Source organism: Condylura cristata, unplaced genomic scaffold (assembly GCF_000260355.1).
Source record: "Condylura cristata isolate star-nosed mole 26May11 unplaced genomic scaffold, ConCri1.0 scaffold00018, whole genome shotgun sequence".
Classification (NCBI taxonomy): domain Eukaryota; kingdom Metazoa; phylum Chordata; class Mammalia; order Eulipotyphla; family Talpidae; genus Condylura; species Condylura cristata.
The window spans coordinates 32332873-32350809 of NW_004567119.1; the positions used below are offsets into that span (position 1 = coordinate 32332873).

Consider the following 17937-nt stretch of genomic DNA (forward strand, 5'->3'; position numbering starts at 1 on the left):
GAGAATTACCCATTACTGAGGGGAGATTGCTTTTGTCTTTCATCAGACTTACCTAATTTGGTATTATTCTCCTGTGTGATTTTTTTTTTAATTTTGTAATGCTATTTAGTCTTTCTGTAATCATGTAAAGTGAATTAAGTGAAAATGAGCTTAAATCAAGAATGGGGTATATTTTATAGCTCAGTTCTCAGAATTACTTTAAGTCGAATAAAACACTTAAAAGACTGATGTAAAAATGGGAGATAAACTGAGTGTAAATAGAATTCAGCATACTAAGTTATAGATGCTTAAACCTTTCTGTGAGTCTATAAACTTTAACAAATGTTACAATTTTATTTTGGTGCAGTTATTTCTCAGAATCTGAGCTAAAGATGATTGCTGTTAGAGTAAGTAACATCTTGATTTAATTAACTAAAATAAAATTACATTTAAAGTTAATGGGTTAGTATTTCTTGAATTTAAAATTTGTGGTAACAAAAATTACTGTGAAACAAAAATTACTGTGAAAATATTTGTACTGTAACACTCAGTAAAGCCTTTTGTTTACCTTTTTTATTAAAAACTTGATAAAAGTGCATTGTCACATTGTTCTAGAATCAAGTGTTCATCAGACATTTGTATTTTTACCCCCATCCTTCCCAAAAAGGGTTTTAATTGGTGATGCAGGGTATTTGTCATCCACCAAATTAAAAACTGCAGGTTTGTAAACTTGGCACTCAGGAGAAAGAAATAGGTGCCATAAAATGATTAAGTATTGGCATGTGTACACCTGCTGTCAGGAAATAAACTTCCCATATGTTGCAGTTTGGCAGACATGCATCTTAAAAATACGTTGAATGAAAACTGCTGCTGCTGCATTCATTCTATCCCTTACTTTTTTTTCAACATTACATTTTCCTTGTGCCTGTAAGTAACACTTTTGCTTCTGTTATATTTTATAGATACACTTGAAGCTAAGTGGCAGTAGTCTTTTAAGAGGGCAGTTAGTGATCTAATTGAATAACTCATTGAAAAGACTGGGTTGGCCTTGCCACCAATTCAGAGGCAAGATACATATTTTTTAAACTTTCTTTGTAAAACTTGACCCTAAGACACATTGATTTTTTTTCACATTTTATCACATCATGTCAAAATAATTTCCCCCAATATATGTGAGTATTAATAAAATGTCAGTTTGCATTTAAAAAGTAAATACTTGGATGAGAATTGCATTGATGAAACGCCTGAACTTTATAAATGTGTTTATGGAACAATTCAACTAAGTCTTATTGCCTGAAATATAGTTTTTATAACCCTAGAATAGTCAGGTCAGAAAATTTGTCCTTTGTACAATCACAAAGTTCCCTAAAATTGACAGTAATGTTTTATTTACATTTAATTGTATACTGAAAACTGAATATAAGATGAAGGATCTTTTCACAGTTTTTCTTAAATTGAAACTGCACCTGGAAAATAGAAGCAAATACATTTTATTGGCTTCTAACATAAGACTCGAACCATTGATGTATGCATGCTTATTATTGCATGTTATTACACAGAATCCTCTTTTACAGTTTTTTGATAATTCTTTTGGGACACCTTTTTGTTCTATAATGTAGTTTAAGAATTTCCTTCAGATACTAAAAAAATATTTTTGAATCACTTTATGTGATGAGTTTTAACTGAAACTTGTCCTATGGATGTAATCAGTTTTAACTATCATGCTTTTAGCATTATGTTACAGATTGCACATTTGAAAACAAAGTGTCTTTTTTCTAGTGTAGTTTTCGGTGGCGATACCTGCCTGCCTTTTCTTTTGCTGCGTTGGCACAGGCATTGTGCTTATTTTGTTGTAAATGGTTCCAGTATTTTATCAGTTCACTAGGCTGGAACTGATGAGAGGTAATTAGGTGGCTGTATTTACAGCTTGAATAAGAAACTCGCCAGTGATTGAACACAAACTCATTGGGAGGGGGCACAGGATCAATTCTCAGCTTGGCAAGACAGATCCCCACATACACATCTTCCAAGTGCAAACGACGGATACTTAAAGAAACTTTAAATATCTTCTCTGCCAGATCTCCAGAAAAAACATAACCAGTTCCAGAGCAGAAGACAGGGTAGCGCTCACTTGGGTAGAGGTCTGGTGGCATGTACCACTTGCTGTCTTTGTTTCGATTGGGTGCATATCCTCTCATTAGGTAACCAGTAAAATAGTTATGTCTGGGAGGCAAGTCTGGCTTCAGTAATTTATGTATTAAATATTCAGTGTTGACAAACATATCACTGTCAGTTTTCATAACATACGGAATATGTGGACAGTATGTTGCAACCCAGTTCATGCCCATTAGTGTTTTAATGGTCAAATTATAGTATGTATCTAAGTATTCCTGTTGAATTATGTCATGATATTGCTTGCTTTCTTCCAGTATTGCACGTTGAAGGTAGCCATTTAACTTAATACTTACACCCAGCAAAAATATGCGTGTGATTTGGATACCAGGTGCTAGACTTTCATTGCCCCAAGTTTGCCGAATAGCTCTTCTAGCTTCTATTTGTCCAGGTTCTGCAGCTATGAGTAGTATCAAAAAAGGGCTTTTCTCCTGGCATTTTTCAGGTTCATTGATAATGTATTTGAAGTGGTAAGAATTTGGATGTCCGGTACCTTTTTCATTGTAAATGCTTCCATTGGCACTAAGGGTGTTCTCTAGTCCTGTAACTCCTTGTAGTGACATGTCCGTGTTATTGGAGTTAGTTGCTATTTGAGGCCTCATAGTTTGAGGGACTGTTTCTTTCCAAATATTCCGAAGAGAACTGTGGTTTGTCTCACTTTTTGTAGAACGAAATCCTCGGAAACTGTATGTCACTGGGTTTTCTTTAAATCCAGCTTTTCCTGGCAGCCAATCATGATGATTGAAAAACAAAAACATAGCGAAAAGAAACACTAGTGATACTATGCCAATAAGATGGGTACGGAACAGAGACCTCTTGGTATTCCAGCTCATCTTTGCAAAGCAGCAGTGTCTTCTCCTCCACTGAAGCATGTTGTAAATATCCAGCAATGGGGTATGAGATACTGGTGGTTGAAAATGTTTTCTTCTCCCAAATCAATACTGTTCTTTGGTAATCATTTTCTAATTTGGTCACGTTGTTTTCCTTGAAGTCTTTCTATAAAGACAAAGCATAAAAGTTTATAGAATGCTAAACATTTATAGAATGGCCTGAAAGAGACTTTGGATGCTAATAAAGTTAAGGTAATAGGAGTTTATATGAGGGAAAATATGATCTGGAAACAGAATTCATAGTTTGTTTCCCATTTGCAGCATACCAGCATCCCAGAAAGTAGGTTTTATTTCTTTTTTTTTTTTTTAAAGTACTTTCATTACCACAGCTAGTGCTTTAAACAAGAGATGTTGTATTAATATTCTACCACTTACTCCACTCCCTCTTCTACCACTTACTTCTCTTCCTCTGGTCATTTGTACTTTTGACCCAAATTTAAAATTTTACAGTTTTGTGCATGTAGAAGAGAATAATGTTACTAGATTTCTGTGAGAGGCCATGTAAAAGGCCTGAGAGCAGATGGAAATTTATTGTCACTAATTAAAATTGATTTGACATACCATTGATGGTATGGTGCACAGTCAGCGGCCTTTTTTGTAAAATGGTCATGTATCAATTGTGGGACAGACGGTGCAAGGTTGATTATGGCAGAGTTCTGTTAGTCACAGTACACTGCTTGGCATGTTTCCACTGGCCCCCACTGTGTTGAGAAAGTCAATGAGAAGATGCACCTGTCAAAATTAATTTTCAGGGTCCAGTAACTTCAGTGCAGGATTTTAAGACAGTAATAAATGATGAATATTCTCAAGTAGTTTTCTAATTTTAATCTTCCACTTCAGATGTTATTCAGGAGAACATTGTCCTTTCTTAAAGTTAAGAAATTTTATAATGTAGTGAATAATTGTTTTTAATTATCTGTAACCTTGGAAAAGCTCTCACATATCTCAGTTGAGTCTTCATGTTAGAATTAAACAAAGCGATACTTGAACAGTCTTCTATGTACCTTACAAAATACAGCCACAAGGTACTATCATAACTAGTTAGTTAAACATTTAAATTTCACAGAGTACATTTTAAAGATTGTTGCTGTGTTCTGAATTTATTTTATGTATAATTTACTATGTTTTAAAGACATTATCCAATATCACATGTTTGAGCCCTAGAGTTTTAAAAAGATTAGAGATCCCAGTATGGGAGGCTCCTCATGCTGATTGGGTTAATGTTTGAAAAAGGTGAAGTGCATAGCACAGACATGTTAATGGCTTATAGGTCTTAGTTATTTTTTGGACAGAGGAGTGGGGAATAGAAAAACTTTTGGGAAGGAGGCTAATGTGTAATTTTAATTATTTCAATGTTCTGCAAACAAAGGTAAGAAAATAAAACCAGTTCAAAATGCACATAAAGTAGAAACATTTGTTTACTTTAAGTTATGCATCTGTACCTCTGTTAAGCCTAAATATTGAGTCCTGGTCTGACCAAATTTGCTTACCCTCCATGTGAAATTTAATTATTTTTTAATGATTTAATTATTTTTTAGTGATAATGGAACTTACTTGGAAGTCTTTACATAATGGAATAAGTAAAGTTTGTATGTATAATTTAAGTACTTTGAAAACACTGTTAAATGTGTATGAATGAAAGTACTACGATTCTATTAACAGCCACTAGGAGGAGCAAGTAGGTGGTAATTTGTACAAATTTCTAAAATGATAATACAGGCACTAGTTTTTGATATTTTCTAATTTCTGACATTATGTAGTACTTTCAGAAGTTACATATCCCTCAAGTAAAAATTAGTCATTTTTTGAGATATGAAAACTTACTTAAGTTTGGTATTTTAAAACTATAGAATCCAGTCTTGTATTTATTTGAATTTATATACATGGATTTTAATTTTACTTTGTTCAAATGAAGACCAAGGCTGTTCATTGCACCATCTAGGCTGTGAGCTAAGCTGAAAATAATAGAGTTGATTGTTCTTATTTGAAAGTCACTTTTTCCTTATTGTTCTTGAAAATGGTCATTCTGTTTTGGCTGACAAATTCTTTGTAAGCTTTTATTCTCAAATGAAATATTTGGTAAATAGTATGATTTTTCTATTACTCCATATCACAGAAAGTAGTAGATAGAAAGTTTCTGTATGAAAAATATAAAGGAAAAAAAAAAGAAAAATATAAAGGAAACAAAATTGCATTTAAAATTTACTTGTATGTGAGAACTGAATTAATTGTATTTTCTGTTGATACAGTTAATACTTGGAATGTGGGAGGGCAGTCATTTTAATTCTTTAGAAGTGTAAACTTACTGGCTTAAGTAGTAATTGAAAGGTCAGATGTTTGAATAAAGTTTGTATAAATATGGGTTAAAGAAATGAGTAAAAGTAAATATAGTAATAGTGTTTTTATGAAAACTGTTTCTGAAAGTGATGTCAAGTATTTAAGTGTTAACAAAAAACAGCAAATTACTATATATTATTGTCTAGCAAAATACATAGTTTATGGTCCTATGTAATTTTGTAGCAAAAGGTGAAGATGCACCTTAATTTAAACTAATTATGTTTGTATGTTTGTTAATGTTAAGCTCTTACAGCTTGGAATCATATATACCCATTTGTTAACCTCCCTTTGATAAATAGAGTGCATGTGTCTAGCCTTAATTTTTTATTCAGTTTCACGGGTATTTTTTTTTTTTTTTGTTATAGAGAAAGTAAAACTAATGTAACCACTCCTTTTTTAAAAGATAAAATCCCTCTGTTTGATCCTAAAATGTGAGAGCAAAACAAGAAAGTTAAAGTATTTTGGTATTCAGAATAGTTTTGTACTTTAACATTTTCAGTATAGAAATAGCTTTGATTTATCTTTTAATTTTTTATGATGTTTTAAGCTTAATCATATGTATTTATATCTAAGGATTGACAAATCATGGGAAGAATGTTACTATAAAGTGTTCACTCAGTGATTTGATCATTTGGCTTTTGAAAGTGCTGCTGTCTTTGGTTTGTTGGAATTAGATTTAAGTGATGCATAAATTAAAAAAAAACTATACTTTTGTTTTGATAGCTACCTTACAAGAATATTTAATTGTTGATTAGTATGGAGAGATAAAAGCACTAAATAGATGGGATTTTTGAGCCACATATTTTTGTTTAATATTTTCATTCTTAGGAATTAGTAATTGTGGTATCACTTGATTTTTGAGGTATAAAATAGTAATAAGGCCTGATGAAGTTGTTAATCTTACTTTTAGAATAGAATGCTAAATGCCTTTTTTGATTATTAAATACAGGTTACTTAATTGTGGGATGAAATGGAGGAAAAATCAGAATTTTGCTAGATTTATAAGCATTTTTAGGAAGACCTTTGAGTTCCTGAGCCCTGAATTTTTATTATAGGATTGTTACTAAGATAGTTTATTAGATATATTTCTCTCTGGCACACAAACTGACACAGTGTCAGTAGTTTGTTACCACATCTTACTATAACATGGAAGCACAGAAGCAACATTTACATTTAGTTTTTTGACCTTGTATCACTGTTAATGGATGTTTTTATTAAAGCATTCTCATTATGTTTTCGGTTTAAAAATGATGTTCAAAATATTTTTATTCGATCATTTAGAATCCTTGCTTAAAATAGAGCTATTTCAAATGGGGGAATTTCTTAGCAACTATTGATAGCTCTTTGTTTAAAGTTGTATTCATGGGTACTGTAATAACATGAAAGTATACTGTGGCGTGCTGTTTATAAACTAACATTTTCTTAGGTAATTGTATGCAAGTTCTTTTTTTTTGTAGCTTAAAATTTATGGATATTCTCTTGGGCTGTGTTCCTTTTATTTGAGGAGATGGCTATTAGAGGGAAGATTCTGTTACTATGAGCTGGTACATACTAAGATATTTTTTGAAAGGACTTTGACAACAGCTCTTAATGTTAAGATTGTCTTTGATACTATTCAGTGTGATTCCACCGCACTGTGTCTTTAGAAAGCCATTTTAAAGAGAACACTTAATTTGCTAGATGAGGACTCAGTTTGACCTAATTTGATATAAGATTGCTATGTTTTCTCTAGAGGGCTACAGATTTTAACTTTAATTTCTCAGAGGTTCTTTTAAGCACATCTTGTTACTGTTTGCCTTCTTTCATACATGTCTGTAATTCATAATTACTTCAAGCTGCATGTTTACTTGAATAAAGCAATGATAGCTTACCTTCTAAACAATGACAAATTTAAAATCGTATATTTAAAATTCCTTTATAGTTTCAAGGGCAGAGAACTGTATGAACTTATATATTAGTGCCTTCAGGGTTATAAAAAAAATAACAGACATTTAAATGAATATCACACACAAGATCAACATACCTTCCTTGATCAGGCCATTTATGTGCAGAGGATTATGCCCACTGAAAATACTTTTGGCACGCCATCACTTCAGCAAAAAAGATGCTATCGAACATGCGCACATCCCCCAATAGTCTGCCTCCTGCGATTGCTTTTCACAGTATCCAAAGTGTCCATCTGTCTGCTTGCCTTCGAGTTACCTTTCTTGTTCATATGTGTCCTAGTCTTCAGGGTTTTCCCCTTTCATTTTCTTTCTCTTTCTTTAAACAAAAGAGCTGTAGTTGTCCGTTCTGTTTGGAGCACTGTTGACTCTTTCCGACAGTTGATGCATTGAAGCTTTTTACATCTGCTGTTTTCCTGGCCGGACAATGCAGTGCTGTATTCTCTTCGCAGTATCCATATTTCTAGTAATAACACTGAGCTGCAATGTAAAGCAGTCAGTGCTAGAATGTAGTGCTTCGATTGTATTGGAAAAGAATAGGATTTAACTCTTTTTCATTGTTGCCTGGCAGCTGCAGGAAGGATTTTGATCAGTTTACTGGGGTTTTAGTCTATAATATGAAATCCACGGTTCCTCAGCTGCTTCACAGGCAGGCAGCAGTTTAAATGTGGGCTTGACAGATGCTCTCTCTGACAGAGCAGAATTTAACGTCACTGCTTGGCTGAATCCCACGTGATTGTTTGCATTCATTTCAACTAAAAAGCTAAGGGAGGGAGGGAGAAGCTTAGCGATTTTGCTTCTATATGAAAGATTTTCTACATACACACACACACACATATTCAGTACAAGTGTAGTTATAAGTAACTGAAAAAAGAGATAATGAAGTAAATGTTTTTTTCTAACTTGTTTCCTTTTTTACTTTTGCTTAAGCACAGGCTTTATATTTTTATTGTTGGATGTTTGATTTCCTATTTCTTAAATGTTTTTATAGGACATAAGCAATGTACGCTTTCATATGAAACTTGATAAAATTTAACCCTTTCAGTACACTATTCCATTAAAGGGTTTTTTCCCCTCACGTTTCTCCTGTTCTATGAGTGTCTTGTTAACATTGTATTATAGACTATTTATCTTTTACTGTAACTTAGTACCCACTATTCTTTTCTAGGGTTTAGATAAATCAGTTGCCACAGATCACTTTACTGAAATTGATGTGATGCAGCCCAGTTACTTGCTTTTATGTGGTTTCAAGTGTTCTAGAAAGCAACAAAACTTTTATTTTTAACATCAGTATTTATTTTAGTTTTCCTTTTCTTTAAAACTACATTAAAGTAGAATTCCACAAAATAATGTAGTATATAAAGGGCATTTGTACAGAATCTTCTTGGTAGATAGTAAAGTGTTACTTCATATTTTGGAATGGTTAGATAAGTTGGTATAAAGCAGGATTTTCAGGACTAGGTACTACTCTTTGTATGGTTAGTTAATGGCTGGTTCTTTTTTCTGCAGAGCACAGGGACATGGCGTTTGTTGTTTTGCTTGCTTTTTGCATTTTCACAGCTTGAAATACCAGTTTTTTTTGAGACCTTAGAAACATTAACTCATAGAAATTTATAGTTAGGAACTTTAACATTGTAATTGTACTCAGAAACTCTTCATTCTGTCTTAACTGTTACTATTTCAAGTATAGATTTACATATTTTAATTTTTAATATTTAAATTATTTTTGTCCTGATTATAATTTTTAGTAATGAATTGTACTTTAGTTTTAGGAATCCAGTGACTTTAGGAGTATATGTGACATTCCTGTATAATTGGGACAGATAGAGCATAGAGTTGACTTTCCCTAGTTAAGTGTGGAGAGGATGAAAACTAAAATTTCTTGGCATTTAATCACTATGCCCACCCATATTTACTACATGCCTACGACCCTTTCAAATTTTTTCCTGTTATTTAAAAGATCAAGCTAAATAGAAGAGAATGCTTAAGTGCCTATTTAAAATGACATTTTACAAATTAGAAGTGAATTTTACTAGATTAGTAGTTATCAGTAACTTCTTATAGACTTAATGATGCAGGTTGGCAGCAGTTCCCGTTGGTTATTTATTTGTCCATTTGTCCAGAGTTAGATTGTGTGCTAAGCCTGCCTGGATTGTTGTATAAATGACTTTTTTTTTTCTCATAATAGGTTTTTGTTTTTGTTTTTGTTTTTGTAATAACCATTGTAAAGATGAGTAACTAATGCTTAGGTTTGTAAAATAATTATCCCAAATACCAGCTAATTAGTGATGAGAAAGAATCCTTGGGAATTAAAGGAATTAAAGCAAGATAAACCTTACGTCTTTCTTAGCCATTATGCTACAAGGCACACTGGAGAAATGATGGGAATTTTTTCTAGTACAGGTACAGTATAACCAGAACTCCATCATAGAAACATAAATGAATATATTTTTTACTCACTTGTTCAACAGATATATATTGACTCACTACTGTGTTCCAACTTTGCAGTTAGACACATTTTTTTTTAAGGATTAAAAAAAAATGGTTCAAAATATAATCCAGAGACATGGTATAGGGTGGAAAGGGAATAGGATAAAAACTGGGGTGGGAAGAGGGCATGGGACTATGGCAATGGCAAAAGGGTAGGAAACCCCTAGGGACTACAGCCGAGATGGAAAAATGTACAAAATGCAGAATAATGTGAAAAATAAATGGGGGGGGAGGAAGAATAATTAACCTGAGCTGTTTTAATAATTTTTTTTTTCAATGTTAAAAAACAAAACAAAACAAAAATGGTTCAGAACTCATACACTTTCTCTAGGAAGAATACATCATTTACTTTTGCCAGTTCTTTAGACTGAATTTTTTTCATTACCCACTGTATTATTAAGGCTCTTGATTGTTAAGAGAGCTCCATAGGTATGTGTTGAGGGCAGAAATAACTCTTAATAATTAAACTATATTAACAATAATAGAATTAAAAACTCAGGTCTCTAGAATTGAAAGGTATTCCTAAAATGTTTATAAAGCTATCAAAGATCCTGATTTTCCCTCCTTTTCATCCCACAATTTAGTAACCTGTTGTTTATTAATCCAGAAAGGCTAACATTTTCAAGACATATGTAATCATTCCATTCTAAAATTCGTTCTACAACTTTGACAGGCATCATTAGTATTACTACATTCCAAATCAAGTGATACCATAAATTTTTACTCCAGAGAATGAAGATGGTAGAAAATATATGGCTTAAAAATATATTCTGGTTATGGGGAATGAGATCAAAAACAGTGGGGGGAGGGAAATGCACTGGACTATGGTGATAGCACATGAGTGATTTGGTGATAGGAAGCCCACGGGGATTGCAACTGAGATGAAAAAATGCACAAAAATATGTAAAAATAAACTATTATAAAATTAAAAAAATTTTCCTGTAGTGTTGGTTGAAACTCCTTTTGGATTGTAGTTTCAACTATGCTTGCTATAGGGCAAATGTTTACACAGCAGTAGAGAGCTGAAATAAAAAAAAGATGCCTGTGATTTGTAATTGGGTTTTAAAGTTTCAGGTATTCTTGTGGACTACTTTTTTTTTTTTTAAGTTTTTTGGACTGGTTAATAGCTTTATTTAGTAAATTACAGGAAAACAGTAAAGACAAGTTAATTATTAGCAACCTGCATGCCAGCCATAAGTAACTATAAAAATTTTTTGACAGGCAAGTTGCAGTTCTTCCTTCACTTGTGTTAACTTTTAACATCTGAAATGAACAAAGTACATGTGACAAGTTTCTTTGTCAGTCTCAAAAAAATGGAAGTTAATTTGTTAAGTTTTTTGGTTATAAAGGTGTGTAATTTTTATTTGCATGGATCTGCTTTTTAAAAAAATATATATTTATGTGTACAAGAACTGGGATACTAGCCAGAGGTGCAGGGGAGAAGTGTGGGGAGAACACTTAACCCGTGGCAGCTGCTTTCCATTCAGTGAGAAGGAGCAGAAATCCTTGAGTAATGTGAAAGCTGAAGTAACAGTCTGGTTTTCCCTACATTGATCTTCATCCAATTTATGTTTTAGGATTCAAGCTACTTCTTTCAGGTAGTGTTTACCTATATTAACTATCTTTTCCACAGCTGGTGAAAACATAATGCTTTGGATTAGGTCTGATTTTCACCATACTGCTCTGAAAAAATGTCATTTGACAGTTATTTAGAAACCAATTTAAGTTTTATTGAGACCAGCAATTTTGCATAGTAATTTTTGCTTGGAGTTTATGTCTCTTGGCTGTAAAAAGAATGGTATATTTGTGACTAATATTAGCAAGCAGTTTCCAATTTGAAGAAAAAATGTGTTTATCAAGAGTTCAGAGTTTTTCTCTGAAGTTTTAAGTGATGTGACTAACTTTTACTTTTCTTGTAACTCAGAAAACAAGAATTAGGCCAGTTGTAAATTAGCAATCTCATAGTGACCACAAGTGTCAGCGTTTGCTTTCCTTATTCTTTTCCTTCAGATTTTCAAAATTGTGCAGAACTTGCTCATAGTGTTTGAGAATTTCTTTTGATTCAAAAGAACAGTTAAAAATGTCATTTTCACAACTGTAGGCACCTTTATTTTAATTTATACAAAATATTAATAACCATAAAGGAAAATAAATATTTGAAATCAGTAATAATTGCAAATGCTCTAGTATGCTTGTATGTTCTTTGGTGTTCTTGTAATATGGATGTTCCAGTTTGGCACACCTTCTGGAGTCTTCCCGTTGTTACTGGGTGCCTACAGGGACACACGGTAGAACTTTGACTTTTGGGACTGGGGGTAGTAATACTTTCTAGGAGGTTCCTAAAAGTTTGCATATATTTTGGTTCTTGAAATAGTTGAAGATATCTAGTGATAGGACCAGCGAAAGTAGCCTGTTGTTTGGGGCTGTTTTTGAAAACTAAGAGTAACTAGTTTCATATTCTACAAGATTTCTGATGTTCCTTCGAGTATCAGTATATGGGCAGAAGTTCTTTGTAAATTAGGTGAACCTAAAACACATAACAAAGTATATTTGTAAGACTTTAGCAAGCACTGAATATGCACCGAGATGTTAACTCTACTGTCTATCAAGGGACGATTATACTTGATGAGCTTTTCTAGTGGCTTACAATTTTAAAGTCACAGTAATTTACTCACCAACACAATGTCCCAGTCAGTGGGCAATTGTAATGATTAATTCACTGCGGCTCTTTGCATAGGTACTAGCATCTGCTTGCTTAATCAGATATTGAAATACATATTATTTATCATAAATTTCCTTTCAAAACTTGAATTTTCTACTTTTTAGGATGATTACCATTTTAAAAATCATTCTGGGTTGGCTATATTGTCTGTACATTTCAGGTGGTTAGATGATTATTCTAAAATGTCTCAGATGTAAAAAGGGTTTTATTGATAGAGCTATTAGACCCCACTAGGTGAGGATCTTTGAATAAATTATGTCAGATGCTTTTACCCATACTTCTGCTTCCCTGTATATTTATAGTATTTGAAAATTTTAGCACAATTCATGAGTAAGAGTGGCAAGCATTTTTAAATGCAGGTAGATCTACTGTGTTGAAATCTAAAAATATTATAGGAACATGCCTACCCAATTATTAGTATCAGAAAGTATATTTTATTTAATAGCTTTTGTAGATAAAACAAGAAAGCAAAGTTCTAAGTAGGATGTTTTTCTCCGAGAATAGGTTTCACTATGGAGAGTAAATTTCCTTCTCACAGTTTGAAGTTTTTTAATCTTGAAAAATGTTAAATTTTGTCAAATGCTATTTCTGCATCACTTGAAATGATAGTGAACTTTGCTTTTCTTTTTTTCTGTTAATTTGACTTATAACATTGGTTTGCTAGTTTCAGTTTTTGTTTTTTTTTTTTAAAGATTTATTTATTTGTGCATACACAACTGGGGTATAGGCCAGAGGCTCAGGGGCGGTGAGAGGCTTCACCAGAGACAGAATGGGGAACAGAACAGGCAGATCGACAAAGTACACTGCTGAGGGGAGCAGCGGTGGGTCAGGAGAGGTCTGCCATACCATGTAGTCACCTCCGGGGCAGGTGGGAATCGAACTCAGGCGGAAGCGGCTTTAGATTCTCAGTGCTGTGCTTTAACCTGCTGTGCCACCAGGGAAGGCCGCTAGTTTCGTTTTAAATTCTAATACATAGAGAATGTTTCTTTATGAAAAGGAGATGACTTCACTAATAACTGTTAAAATGTTCAGTGTTTTGGGCACTGACCTAAATATGAAGAGATTTTCACATAATTACATAGTGTGCGTTATAAATCGCTAAATACATGTGATTACATTTATAAATTTTAAACTTTTATTCATTCTTTGATTCCTTGTTCTCTTTAGGTGGGTAGAATCTTGCTCTTGTTTATACCACTGCATTCCCAGATTTCTTATTTGACACACAGCACTCTTGAGGAATGTGTGTGTGTGTATGTATATATAATATATATATATATATATATTATATATGGAATTAATAAATACATAGTTCTCTCAGTAATGCTTTGTGATGTTTACTCTTTTACCATCTTCAGTTAACAGAGTATATTATAACTGATTTATATATATGTGTGTAAATATGTATGTATGTATATATATATATATATATATAAAAGAGGGGGTGAATAAGTGATTCCAAGGCAAGTGAATTTATTTTAATTAACCAGTTAATATATATTTAGTAAGTACGTACCTATGTGACTGCAACAGGCATTGGAAGTGTAATAGACTGACCCTGACCTTAAGTAGCGTATATTCTGATAGGGCTAAGCAGACGAGTAAACACAGAGTTAGAGAGCATAGTAAGATATTTGAAAGATGTATTGAACAAATCTCCATACTTTATAGATAAATAAGATATTTAAGAAATGTAACTCTGTGTTGGCAAACATAAACACATGCCTCTAGGTTATGACAAGCCTGAGAAGATAAATTTTGTACAATTGTTTGTGTTGAAGAGTTTTAATTTCTGAAACCCTTTATGTTTTTCAGCCTCACTGTAATTAGTTCACAGTGCCGCACTTACCTTTTTCTAATCCAAAATACTTTTTTTCAAAATACTTAAAAACGGCTCAATGTGCTGAAAAAATTCAGAAACTTAAAAAAAACTGAATACTTGGATATACTAACAAAAAAGTTGAAATTTCATTGGAATAAGTGACGTTTTGTAAAGGCAAAAGCAAGCAAGGGTTCAATTAATCAAAAATCAATATTTAATTAAAAAATGCAACTTTGTCATTAATACAGTCTTTAGAAAGGTCTGTAGATTTTCATTAGAATTTTCAGTACTTAAGTTTCATATAAACAGCAGTTTGCAGACTTGATTACATTAGTATTCGCTTTAATACTGACATGTTACCAGTTTTCTTTCTTAGGATATTTTATGTTACGGTGGTATTTCCTAGTTGCTTAAGTCCTAAACACCATTATTTTTATCTTCATAACAAAAGAACTTAGATAACTTCCTTTTATCAAATAGGTTAAGGATTATAAACAGTGTATTTTTCTCTTATGTCTACGAATAAATGGTTCTGCCACTACTTTTTTTATTTGCTTTTTTTATTACAAAGTTTATTTTTACATCATTTTGCACATTTTTTTTTTCCATCTCGATTGTAATCCCCGCGGGTTTCCCATCACCAAATCACCCCTGTGCCACCACCATAGTCCTGTGCATTTCCCTCCCTATTTGATCCCATTCCCCACTCCACCCCCACAGAATGTCTCTGGTCTATGGTTGTTCATTATTTTTGTTATTTTCTCGCCTGGTCCATTATACTCCTGCTATGAGTGAAACCATCCGGTATTTTTCTTTCTCTTTCTGGCTTATCTCACTAAGCATGATCTTTTCCAGCTCCATCCAAGTTGCTGCAAAAGACATGTGTTTCTCTTTTTTGTTGCTAAGTAATATTCCATTGTATATATGTACCACATCTTTCTAATCCAGTCATCTACTTTTGGGCATTTGGGCTGCTTCCATGTTTTTCCAATTGTAAATAAAGCAGCAATAAACATGGGGGTACAAGTATCTTTTTCAGTCAGTGTTTTTGTGTCTTTTGGGTAGATACCTAGGAGTGGGATTGCTGGGTCGTAGGGAAGCTCCATGTTTAGCAGTTTGAGGAGCCTCCAAACAGTTTTCCATAGTGGTTGTACTAGTTTGCATTCCCACCAGCAATGGTTCTGCCACTATTTAATGTCCTTCATTTTAATTCCGTTATTTCTTTTCTAAAATACAATGCTTCATGACTTTTCAAGAGAAAGCAGATTTTCCTCCCCAGTTAGCACAACTTGTCAGCTCTTATAGTTGTGCTGATACTGGTCTTTTCCTAAGTAGGTAGTATTTTTTTACTATAAACCAAACATCATTAAATATATGAAAATGTCAGCCTAGTCCATATAATTGTGAAAGTATTATTCCTGTTTTTTAACATATGCTCGATATGCCATTGTTAGCCTTTGAAAAATGCTTTACTCCTTTCTCTTTAAATGGTGGTGGGATGGGTTACATCATTTTTGATGTCCTTTATGCAATACTTTCTGTACCTTTTCTCCCCCCCAAATTAATGTATATCGAACTAGAATGTGCTTTTTTCTCTTAGCATTTACTAGGGAGTCCTAGCAATGACCATGGGCTAATGAAATATAATTAGCAAAGATATTCCTAGTTTTCTTTCAGGGCACTCAGAGTTGAATGTTTTGTCATACCTACGTAATTGTGTGTATGTGTGTATATACACACACATTTTTACAGAATTAAGCAAAGTTACACTCATCTTAGTTAACTCAGATTTTCATTAAATTCAAGTAGATGAAATTAGGTAAAACTCTGTTGCTACAAATACAAACTACTAAGTCAGGATGAAAAAAGCATGTGAGGTACATAGAATAATGATATGGAAGATTCTAGTGACAAATCTAGAACCATTAGGAATGCAAATAATCTTTGCAGGCCATTACAGCTAAGTGTAATAGGTATTATGAAGGGTGATATCTTCCACTGCTTTTCTTGTGTGTTAGCTTAATTCTGCTTTGCAAATGGCTTTTCTCTGAAGTCAAAACATGGTAATTTTAGATGTACTTCTTGTTTCTCAGTAAATAGAGACCTATCTATTTAGTTCTAATTTATAAAATAAATGCTAGTTGGCTTCTGATTGTTTGAAATTGTGAATCAGTACAGCCCAACAGTTTTTGTGTCTATTATGTTCTAGGTATTGGATTTTCAAAGAACAAAAACACATATACTTCTAACATAAAATTAGAGGAAAATATAACCAGAAAATTTCAGGACATTATGGTGAAATTAAAACTTTATAATGTGCTGTCCACTGTAATAACTATCTTTTTAATATTTAAAATTACATATAAATTTACTTGGAGAGGGCCCTCCCTGGTGGCACAGCAGGTTAAAGCACAGCACTGAGAATCTTAAAAAAAAAAAAAAAAAAGCCGCTTCCACATGAGTTCGATTCCCGCCTGCCCCGGAGGTGACCACATGGCGTGGCAGACCTCTCCTGACCTGCTTGATGCTCCCCTCAGCAGTGTACTTTGTCGATCTGCCTGTTCTGCTTCCCACTCTGTCTCTGGTGAATCCTCTCACCCTCTGCATCTCTGGCCTGTACCCCAGTTCTGTATGCACAAATAAATAAATCTTTAAAAAAGAAAAAAAAAATTTACTTGGAGAAAACTTGACAAATTTTTGCAAGTTAACACATCCATGAACCAAACATCCAATGTGATTGAATTTTAAATAACACCAATATATAACTAAATTCATAGTAATGAAAATACTGGAAGTTGACATTCTGGTTCTGCTGTCTCATGCCTGTATGTGTGCTTGTGCATGGGCTTCTAATAGTTCTTCTAAGTTGATGCTTTTGAGTCTTCCAGTATACATTTTTTTTTTCTTGACATTTTAACTGAGTGCTATGAATACCACTATATTGAAAATAAAATACCTTCTCTCTGTTGGTATTAGGTTTAGAGTTATGTGGGGGAAAAAAAATAGGATTGCCTACTGTTCTGGTGATTTTTAATGTGTAAAAACCTCACATTTGTTTTAAAATTAATTTTCATAATTTTGATCCAGTACATTCAATATATTATTTAAACATGTCATCAATACAAGAAGTACTATTGAAGTACTTTAGCTATCTTATACTTAATCTTCAAAATTCATTGTGTATTTTACACTCAAACTTATATCTAATTTGATATGTCCACCTCCACATTTTTGCTGGATTTTATTATTTTTTAATTAAGGTTATGTTGATTTACTATACTGTCTATGATTGAGGAGTATAGCTGTGTTCACATCTCTTCAGATACATGTTACCGTACTACACCCACTACCAGACATCTGTCATTTGCCACTTACAGTCCATTGGGTCCCCATTCCTGCTTTATTTCCCACTCTGCTCTCCTCAACAGTAGGATTAATTGCACAGATTTCAAGGGTTTCTTTTGGTTGTTTCCTTTTTCTTTCATTCTTGTATTCCACATACAAGTGAAATTATCTGGTATTTGTTGTTCTGACTTAATTTGCTTGGCAGAACCTTTCCCCCTTTTCCCATCCATTTTGTTA

At 33.1% G+C, this 17937-nt stretch overlaps 2 protein-coding genes across 2 annotated transcripts in view; one reads left to right on the forward strand and one right to left on the reverse strand.

Annotated features, from left to right (window-relative positions):
• The window catches only part of CDC73 (cell division cycle 73), a 100133-nt gene that overhangs the window by 54662 nt on the left and 27534 nt on the right, over window positions 1–17937 (forward strand). The gene's annotated exons all lie outside the window — the stretch shown is intronic.
• On the reverse strand, window positions 531–7990 carry B3GALT2 (UDP-Gal:betaGlcNAc beta 1,3-galactosyltransferase, polypeptide 2). The gene is made up of 2 exons (XM_004685467.2): window positions 7402–7990; window positions 531–3147 (listed from the first exon to the last, which is right to left on the reverse strand). Exon 2 carries the CDS (start codon window positions 3021–3023, stop codon window positions 1755–1757), a length of 1269 nt encoding a protein of 422 aa, XP_004685524.1. The 5' UTR covers window positions 3024–3147; window positions 7402–7990; the 3' UTR covers window positions 531–1754.

Coding starts and splice junctions, on each gene's coding strand:
- B3GALT2 (XM_004685467.2), bottom strand. CDS start 3,023: ATGCTTCAGTGGAGGAGAAGACACTGCTGCTTTGCAAAGATGAGCTGG.